The 10,539-nt window shown below is 41.2% G+C and overlaps 1 protein-coding gene across 1 annotated transcript; it reads left to right on the forward strand.

Annotated features, from left to right (window-relative positions):
- Nucleotides 1-2,467: 2,467 nt before the first annotated feature.
- On the forward strand, nucleotides 2,468-9,422 carry cngb3.2 (cyclic nucleotide gated channel subunit beta 3, tandem duplicate 2). Its single transcript, XM_032503677.1, has 14 exons — nucleotides 2,468-2,648; nucleotides 2,839-3,362; nucleotides 3,445-3,495; nucleotides 3,573-3,659; nucleotides 3,760-3,824; nucleotides 3,974-4,096; nucleotides 5,264-5,405; nucleotides 5,790-5,949; nucleotides 6,118-6,215; nucleotides 6,305-6,388; nucleotides 6,550-6,668; nucleotides 6,842-6,994; nucleotides 8,952-9,096; nucleotides 9,192-9,422. Exons 1-14 carry the CDS (start codon nucleotides 2,468-2,470, stop codon nucleotides 9,213-9,215), a joined length of 1,956 nt encoding a protein of 651 aa, XP_032359568.1. The 3' UTR covers nucleotides 9,216-9,422.
- The last annotated feature ends 1,117 nt before the right edge of the window (nucleotides 9,423-10,539 follow it).

Here is a 10,539-nt window from a genome sequence, read left to right on the forward strand (position 1 = left end):
CCTGTTTGGCAGTTCATACTATACTGTACGTTGGAGAGTTGATCTCTTAGCAGGGCCGGCATGTGTGTGTGTGTGTGTGTGTGTGTGGGGAGTGTGTGGTAGAGCAAGTGAGAGAGTGACGGCAATTAGCTTCGGAGCGAGTAGTGACTCTAGGGTCATAGCGAGAGATATAAAGTGTCTCCCCTGTGCTAAAATGTTTATGGAGAAGGAGAACCAGGAGTGAGATGTGCATCGTTGCGACATGTAGTTACATTTTTCAAGAGGTGCGCGTCAGGCTATGGCATAGGGTCTGTGTCTCCACGTCCCTATGCACGTAGACACAACGTAAATCTAACGCAGAAGTATGCATGTTTCCTTGGATCAGGGAGGCTCCAAAATCATGTTTGCAGCTGGTCCATGGTCCCGCTACACGTCCCGCGATGCCATGTTCATCCTGCTACGCTCTGCGGTGCCCTGCTACGTCCTGCTGTGCCTTGTAATGCCGCACAGTGCCCTGCTTTGCCATAAACTACTACAAAGAACTACTACAAACTACTATTTTTTGGGACTGTTATTGCCACTCTTCATTCCAACCCCAACCGGCCCGTCAGACACCGCCTACCAAGAGCCTGGGTCTGACCGAGGTTTCTTCCTAAAAGGAAGTTTTTCCTCGCCACTGTCGCACTGTTGCTTGCTCTGGAGGAGACTACTAGAACTGTTGGGTCCTTTTTCAATTCTGGAGTGTGGTCTAGACCTACTCTATCTGTAAAGTGTCTTGAGATAACTCTTGTTATGAATTGATACTAATAATGGAAATTGAAATAGAAATAGAAGCATAAATCACGCTTAACAAGCAGCAGTCTGATCCAACAACAATTACCTGCATCTGCAGCCATCAAGATGCCATTTCTTTGTACATGTTGCAGCACTAGCAGGATGCAGGATAGACACCTCTCTGGATTTTGTAATCTTATTTTGTGATATCTGATCCAGACCTTTATTTTGAAAACTAAAAAAGGATCTTTGAAAAACCTTTTACATCTATATATTTAAATTTATGATGGACAGTAATGAATAAATTGGAGCATTCGCATGCAGATAAATCTCTAGTTTACCATGTCTTAAGGCACAACGCCACATCTGACAAGGTGTATAGGTGTGTTTTTTTATCTATAATGTCATGAATACACTGTTGTTGTTTTTTTTACACTATCTTTGTACAGTATTTACACTGCATTGCCAGTTTATTAGGTACACCTCGCTACAACAAGTGCAGTCTAATTCAACAGTTTCATCAAGAGACCTTCATTAAGAGTAAGAGAGTAGTTGATTTAACGGCATGGCCATTTTGGTCGACTGCAGTTTTAATTAAATTCAGTTCAATTGAATGAACTTTATTTATCGGTTGTAGAGCTGAGCTGGCCACCAAAGTCCCTTTCTTTCACTTTCCCAAACTAATGTTAATCACTTAACTGTGAAGGACCCCATTAGCATAATGCACCCAATGGAAGGACTACACCCTTCACTGTGTTAATGAAGGCTTGTTGTAAACTATTATAAGAATATTTAACTGTCTTTGATTTGATGAAAGTACTTAAATATAGATTTAGATAAAGCTTCCGGCAGTTCCAGTGCAGCTGTTGTTATGATTTAACACAAACATAAAGTAATGCTTCATCATGTCCACCAGGGGGCGGCATTTGAGCACAGATTTCCCATTCCCCTGTCTGTACTGCTGAGGCTGAAGTTGTCTTTGTCAGCTGAACCTTTCCACTTAAAATGTAATTTCCCAGTGTAAATGTTTATTTGACATAAAGAATCACATTGCTATGCTAAGCCATGTGCGAAAAGCAGTAGACCTGAAATAACAGATTGACATTGCAGTTGCTGGTTTTACTTGCTCTTTCTCTTTTGTTTAAATTGCTCATTAAGAAATAAAAATAAAAATAAAAATTTGGAATACAAATGCACAGATTCAAGCCCCTCTGACTACTCTAGCTTTGTATTTCTACTTTTAGTTTGTTTATGTTAAATATGTTTGAGTAACCGGACATCACTTAGAGCACCTTTAACTCCTGAGCTCCACCATGTTCCCCAGCTGGGCGCTCTCTGTGTCTGTCTACTGTTTGGTGCTGAGCAGGTAGTGTACACTTCATTTGCTGTAACCAGTTCCCGCTCTGGCTAAAAATGCTAAGGGAGCAGCGAGCGTGAACCAAAATAGTTACGTTTGAAAAACCAAAACAATAAGCTAACAGACACTTGCTATGACAGACTATGCTCAATAGATATGATGTCAACTGCAGAGTATACACATAACAATAAAATATTGATTATAGGCACTAAATAGCTAGCTTCACTTACTTTGGCACATCACTTAAGACTAGTTTTGCTACAAATGCTGTGGTTTCTCCATCTTCATTACGCGGGAAACTGTCCAACGACCCTCTTCCACAAATAAAAAAACAAGGTTGTGTGGCTAATCTTTCTGATGGTATTTTCAATCATCAGCCAAGAAGCGGTCCCTCCTCCACCTCCACCCATCGTCATCAACAAGTATTCAGACGAGCAGCTCAGAACCATCGTCAAAATAATGAGAGACAGACTGCAGCTCTACAAGCAGAAAGTGGAGGACCAGTACACTACGTCCCCTGAGATCAGCCCTCCTGTCAGTGAGTGCAACACACAATTATTCATCTGTATGCACATGACCTAGAGCTTCACCTCAGCTGTGTTAGTAAGCACAAAAGCTTCATATTTGGGACTTATGATTATCATTGGTGCTTAATTAGCCAAAAAAGGATGGATCTTTAAATTGCGTTACATGTTTCAGCACACTCAGTCTTAATACTGTCCTTTCAGCACCTGTGCTGCTCAAAGACAACTACACAAAAGTCATAGAGGAGAGGAAAAGGCAAGCAGAGGAGGAGCGGATAAAGAAGGAAGAAGCTGAGAAGAAAAAGAAAGAGGAGCAGGAGAAGAAAAAGCAGGAGGCCGAGCAGAAAAAGAAGGACGAGGAGGAGAAAAAGAAAGCAGAGGTTAAAGATGAGAAGAAGGAGGAGAAGAGCATGAAGGCCAAGTTAACTGAAGCTACCTGGTTTTGGGTGGACGTTGTGCTGATGCCAATTGAAGACAAAATGGACTCAGTGCTGGGGAAGACCATCGACCCTTTTACAGACCGTCGCTACATCGCCTGGCTGAGCCTGGTGACTCTGGCCTTCAACTACAATACCTGGTTCATCACGGCCCGTCTGTGTTTCCCGTACCACACGGAAAGCGCCATCCCTTACTGGTTTGCCATGGATATGTTGGCCGACTTCATCTACCTCACAGACGCCATCCTCTTCCAGGCCCGCAAACAGTTTGTCAAAGCCGGAGACATCATAGTAAGTCTAATATAATCCTGGCCAATGGGGCCCAATACTGAGAAGAATATAACAAAATGACAATTTGTTGTCTTCCTTTCAGAAAGACAGAATGGTGACTAGGACGCACTACAGAGCTTCGGAGAGATTCATGGTATTGGGACTTTAATTTGAACATTAGAATGAACTCATGTCAGTGAACTCATCGCAGTGTCTGTCTCTCATTTACAGTTGGACATGGTGTGTCTCATACCGTTCGACTTGCTGTACTTCCAGTTTGGATTTAAATCCATTTTTAGAGCCAATCGTCTGCTGAAGGTGAATTTACTTATATGTTATAAAGGCCAGCCAATTGATAAGTGACTTGGTTTGCTTCCTGGGGTTGCCTTGACTGACATTTGTCATGCTTATTATCAAGGCAGGGACATTTTTTGAGTTCAGCGATCGTTTAGAGAGCATCATGGCCAAGGCTTACATATGGAGGTTAGTCACAATATTTTTTATTAAACAGCTATGATAATGCCAAAGCATAACAACTAACCTTTTCCTACATTAAGACATAAAAAATGCATGTAAAAAATAATGAAGACAGACACAGAAACAGAGGGAGAAACTAATATCTTTTCTATTAGAGTGATTCGGACCATCGGATATCTTCTCTTCATGCTCCACCTCAACGCCTGCTTCTACTATGTAGCTTCAGAGTACCAGGGCATCGGCTCAACTAAATGGGTCTACTCCGGTCTGGGCAGCGCGTAAGTACTGAACCTTCATATTCCCGCTTGTGTCTGATGTATGGCATCGTTGTTTGGGTTTTCTCCTGATTGCACAAAGTTGATCTAAGTATCTGAATGTGCTCTTTCTGACTCTTATTTACCCAAAGACTCACACTAGTAATAGGTTACCACATTCTATCAAACTCAACTCAAGATGAAAAGTGATACTTCTGTCTCAACATACAGTATGTCAACATATTAGTGAAGCACAGTATAATTCCGCCATTAGCAAGGGACTTAGGGACTGTAGGGACTTGGTGTAATCAGTGCAAAAAACTATTTTCTTTAACTAAAGCTCCATGAAAAGTAAGTATTTTCTGAGTTTAAAGGCATAAAATGCAGGATGTTCCTAAAAAAAAAATTAAAGTATAGATTAATACAAAAATAATCCCCCTCAATCATCACTTATGACCATTAGAAGTGAGCGGCGATGGCTGTATCTGCAAAGCCCCTGCCCTCTGCCTGTATTTTCTGTATTTATTTTGATTTGTGCTGGGCGTTTACGGGCGTCAGCAAAGAGCCTTTGGACCCCATATGGCTGTGTAACCCCCAGCCAATAACAGCATGCAGGTGACAAAATGGGACTATCAAACAAAGCACAATGCTTACAAAAGTCATTGCAATGCTTGCTGCACTGAAACAGAGTTCCAGTTGTCTCCATCCCTGAGACATCAACAAACCAAAAATGTCTTGTATGTTCCATTTCTGCTGCTGCTGCAGTTACCTTAGCTGCTTCTTCTATGCGGAGAAGTCCCTGCTGATGATCGCTGAGTTGCCATTTCCAGACACCATGTTCGGACAGATCTTTCAGATGACAAACTACCTTTTTGGGGCATTCTTTATGTCCATCATTCTTGGCCAGGTAGATTATTTGTAATACTTTTTTGTTAATCTTTTATTGCTTTATTTTATTTTTAATTAACCTGTTTTTGGATGCTGATTTTTTTCTTTCAATGTGCAATTTTAGAAAATGACTTGTCTAAGATTTGCAGCAAGACATCAAGGGAATCAAAACGTGAAAAAAGGGGGAAAATAGCAATGACTCCTACACATGCACACCCCACGCATCAATCTGCCGGTTCAAAAAGCAGGCCAGTGATAAACAGTGTTTGTGACAGCCCCTCTAACGCCCCACCCTCTCCACAGGTACCTGCGTTGTTACTACTATGCCGTCCGCAGTCTGATCAACATCGGGGGTCTTAACGAACCTCATACCGTCTTTGAGATTACCTTTCAGATGACTAACTTTTTCACGGGCGTCTTTGTGTTCTCCAGTTTGATTGGACAGGTAACAGAGAGACACATTCTGCTCGTAGCATGAGTCAAAGTCCCAGCATGCTCAGTTCCTCTGGAAACCTGAAATTAACAACTTTAAATTAGCATGTCCTTTTCCTTTTGTCTCGTTAATGTAGTGATGTGACAGATGAATGATGACACCAACAATCATCAGTCATCTTACCATACTAGTTTCACTAACATCCCATCATTCGTCACTCCAACTGTTGTTGTAGTTCACTGGTTCCCTGTGAAGTCTTGATTGTCAGAAAAGATTGTTGAATGGTCTAAATGTAGCATTTTAACACCACGCTGTTTAATTGACAGCAGTAGGTATTCAATTTAACCAAAGATTTCCTCAGTTCATGTATTTATTCTTACCGTCATCCTGGCTCAGATGAGAGACGTCATCGGTGCAGCCACAGCAGGAAAGACCTACTTCCGAGCCTCCATGGACGGCACCGTGGCCTACATGGTGACCAACCACATCCCCTTTATGGTGCAGAGCCGTGTCCGCACCTGGTACACCTACACCTGGGACGCTCAGGGCATGTTGGGTCAGTAACACTGGGCAAAGTTCTGTTATAACACGGTGTTAGAAAGTCTTAAATTATAGGAATCTACAGTCCTTCACGTACATATATTTAAAAATAGTGGTACTTCTTACCTCTGTAGCTCCAGACTTATTTGAATAAACCTTTCCTGATTCATCTTGATGCTTTCAGATGAGTCCGAGCTGCTGGATAAGATGCCTCTGGTGATGAGAACTGCCATCGCTGTTGACATCAACCTATCCACCTTTCAGAAGATCGATCTTTTCAAGGTCCCTCTCCAAGACACCACAAACACAGCAAAACAGGCAAACTGCAGCTTGGACATTAAGTCAATTACACACCTTTTTTTTCTCCACAGGGCTGCGACCAGCAGATGTTGGTGGACATGTTACTGAGGCTCAAATCCATCATCTATTTACCTGGAGACTTTGTCGTCAAGAAAGTGAGTTTACATTTTTATCATGCCATCCCCAATGCTGGATTTTAACTTTTACATTGGAATCTGTAGCCTTCAAAACCCTATAAGTACAACCTTTGTGCAAATATCTATTCTCTATTCTGTATTTATGGTTCTGCGCGTTTATGACATTGCCCTCCCTGTAGGGGGACATCGGTAAAGAGATGTACATCATTAAAAGTGGAGCGGTGCAGGTGGTGGGAGGACCTGACAACAGTATTGTGTTTGTCACACTGAAGGCTGGCTGTGTGTTCGGAGAAATCAGGTAAGAGAAAGTTCTCCCTTTTTCATTGTCAGACCGAATGAACAATCTGAGGAAAGAAATCTTAGACCATTGTGAATTCCAATTTTCACACGGTGATAAACATCACCGTGAGAGGATGATAGCTTCAAACCCAAACACAAAAACACTTTATCCAGTGTTTTTTTCCTTCCCAGTCTGTTGCAGTCATCCAAAGATGGAGGGAACAGGCGGACAGCTAATGTCAAAGCCTACGGCTTCGCTAACCTTTTTGTCCTGGAGAAGAAAGACCTGTTTGACATCCTGGTCCACTATCCAGAGTCTCAGAAGGTGTTGGCCAGGAAGGGAAGGTGAGGAAGAGGCATCTACTACAAACAGCTAAATCATGCCCTCACTGAGGTGAAAAGATTCCCAGACCTACTTCACACTGCCAAAGTCAAGAAGGTGGTGTTGCGTTAATAATAATAATAATAATAGTGTAAATAAAGTATTAATTCAATTCAATTCAATTTTATTTATAGTATCAATTCATAACAAGAGTTATCTCAAGACACTTTACAGATAGACCACACTCCAGAATTTACAAGGACCCAACAGTTCTAGTAGTCTCCTCCAGAGCAAGCAACAGTGCGACAGTGGCGAGGAAAAACTTCCTTTTAGGCAGAAACCTCGGTCAGACCTCAGGCTCTTGGTAGGCGGTGTCTGACGGGCCGGTTGGGGTTAGAATGAAGAGTGGCAATAACAAAAATTGGAAAAATTAGTAGTTTGTAGCAGTTCTTTGTGGTAGTTCATGGCATAGCAGGACGCTGTGCAGCATTACAAGGCACAGCAGGACGTAGCAGGACGTAGCAGGGCACTGCAGTGTAGCAGTTGAACATGGCATCACAGAACATGGAGCGGGACCATGGCGACAGCTGCTACCCTGATTTTGGAGCCTCTCTGATCCAAGGGAACATGCTGGGGAAAAAAGAACATAAGGACTCCGGGGAATGACTCCCCAGAAATAGGTTAGTAACACGCATTTCTGGGACATGGATGCACATAAATGAAAAGATGGAAAGATAGAGGAGAGAGGAGCTCAGTGTATCAAAATAAGTCCCCAGCTGTCTAAAACTATTACAGCAAAACCAAGAGAGACGAGGTAAAGAGAGCTCCAGCCCGGCCGGGCTAGAACTCTCCCCAACTGGATCGGGCTGTATGCCAAGTCTCAATTTAGTTTTATTATATTCTTGATTATATGATAGATAAATCTGAAAACTATGTGACTAACTACTACTCCCTAACACTATTCGATTCTATGCCCTAACTAGTGTATCAAAATAAGTCCCCAGCTGTCTAAAACTATTATTATAGCAAAACCAAGAGGGACAAGGTAAAGAGAGCTCCAGCCCGGTCGGGCTAGAACTCTCCCCAACATGTTTTGTTTATTACAATTAAACAAAACATGCACATACCTTTCTCAATGCAAACAGTTATTTATTGATCATCTATATGGGTGGTGGGGGCAATCTTAACAAATCTAAACTGACATGCTGCAGACATGAGGACTGCAAGTAGTGATTACTCTTTGCAATTTACTAATTACTCTTCAAAATAATGGCTTGAAAATCATTTATCACCTCATATGCAACACCTATTGAAATATGTTAGCTACAGTGTGTGCATGCAACTACATTTCTTCCTCATAACTCATAACTCAGGAGCCTAAGTTTTGGAAACACAGTTTACAGTTTTCACACCATTTTCTTTCAGGTAGGACTAGGACTTTAAACTTTGGTCGAGACCCACTTTGGCCTCTGAAGGGTACTATTTGAAGCAATTTACATGTATTAATTGCTTTGTATTGCCAATCTGTGAACAGATGGTAATGTAATTTGAAAATGAGACTGTCCACGACTTTCTCAGTTGCCTATGCCCAAAGATTGTTGATATTTGAACTCAACTGCTAAACAAATACAACCCCCCCTTACGAAGCTCTGCCCCCCAGATTCACGGAGACATTACTACTGGCTGTCACATTTAAATGCAGCCTCCCCCCCCCGCCCCTACCATCCGGCCCTACCACCCGGCCCTACCATCCACTGACGCCGCCTTTTGCTGATTGGCTAGAATACTGTTTTTGTGGCTTGTGCACTCCTTTCTGTTTGTTTTCCATTTACAGAGCCAGGGCTGTGTTTTAACCATAGCCTGTATATTAATAATTATTAATTAACAGTCTATGATGTTAACAACGCACGTAGAAAAAAAGAAAGCTATTATCCAAGGATATTTGTTTAGCCAGCTGTTTCTCTTTTTCTGTGCATGTAGGAAACTAATGAAGGCGAAGGTTCCAGCAGCAGCTAATGCAGAAGTGGAAAAGAAGAAAGGACTGGCGCTGTTCGGACCTAAACCGCCGACACCCAAAATGCTGCGTGCTTTTGGTGGCAACACTAACTTATTGTCAAAACTTAAGGTAACAACTCTTACATTTCTATCTAGATATGTTGTCATATGAAAGCCAGTGCAGTAATGCTGACGGTTAAACATATTCTTATTTTTCTTCCCTAGAGAGCTGCTGCCTCTGGCGAGTGAGGATTTTTTTGTATGTATGTATATATATATATATATATATATATATATATATATATATATACATACACAGTATATTACTTTTTTTGGAAGTGAATGTACAGTTTTGTTTTCAACCTCTTTTTGTAATAAGTGTGGATGTCCTGTCATTGTAAGATATTGTTAAAAAGAATGGATGCCTCTGTTATTTCACGGAGTCAAAAGATTGTTTTGACATGCTCAGACCACTCGACAAAACCCAACTAAGACAAAAAGCAGATTTAAACATCAAAAATGTATTTCAAACTTTTTTTAATGAGATATGAATATCTCTGTGAACCTCGACTACTGCTATGAGTGGATAATGCTTCTTGTGTAGGTATCTGCCTATCCACCTTGTATTGTTCGTCTCCTTTCATTGGCTATATTTTTCAGTTTGCCAATGCACAGTGGTTGTAAAAGTGTACCAGAGATGATCAGTTAGAAGGATTGGTAACAACAATGCTTACAATATAATATTTGATTTGATCTTTGTCAATATTTGCCTAAATAAATGATTTCCTTATTTATCTACAGTTTACTTATAGTGGCACCCTGTGTTGCTTGGTGTATGTCTGTCTGTGTGTTTGAACAGAAGGAAGAAAGAGAGAGAGAGACAAAGAGACAGAGACAGAGAGAGAACTAATCCTGTTAGGCAGACAGGGACATTGTGAGGGTTAATTAACTAAGTAGTCTCAGTGTTTGTGAACTCTGTTGCCAGAGTGGACTCAAAATCCCCAGCAGTCTAATTTCACACCAGCTACTTTTCATTTCCCACCATGTAGTTTATGTGTTATCCCGTGATTAAATACAGTATGTTTAAAAACGCACTTAGTTCCATGTGAAATGCAGAGGCTAAACTAAGAGTTGTTTTCATTTATTTCAATAACTCATGTAAACTAAATGTCAGAATTAGTCAAATTGAGAATTATTTTTAAAATGTATTTCCCCTTCAACCTACTTTGACTGACAGTAGTTAGGGACGGTTTGGTGTTTATGGAATGGACCACCGGAGGAAAATAGGGTAGGGTCATGTCCTTTTATTTTTTTGTCTAGGTGGGAGGGTAACCAAACTTTTGTATTCACGAAAACAACATGATTTCAAAGTGGCTTGTTTGGTGCATACTTTTCCATGTAGCTCCATGTAGCTCTCTCAATCTGAAGGCCGAGGTTAGTGTTGTCATGGTTGTAAAAAAAACTATGACTATCTGTACATCTTTGCCAAACGTAAACCAGAACAGAAGGCATCAACATATTGATGACACATATTGGTCATGCCTTCCCCAGTCATTTGAGGGTCGTAGAAAAA

Source organism: Etheostoma spectabile, chromosome 22, assembly GCF_008692095.1.
Source record: "Etheostoma spectabile isolate EspeVRDwgs_2016 chromosome 22, UIUC_Espe_1.0, whole genome shotgun sequence".
NCBI lineage: Eukaryota > Metazoa > Chordata > Actinopteri > Perciformes > Percidae > Etheostoma > Etheostoma spectabile.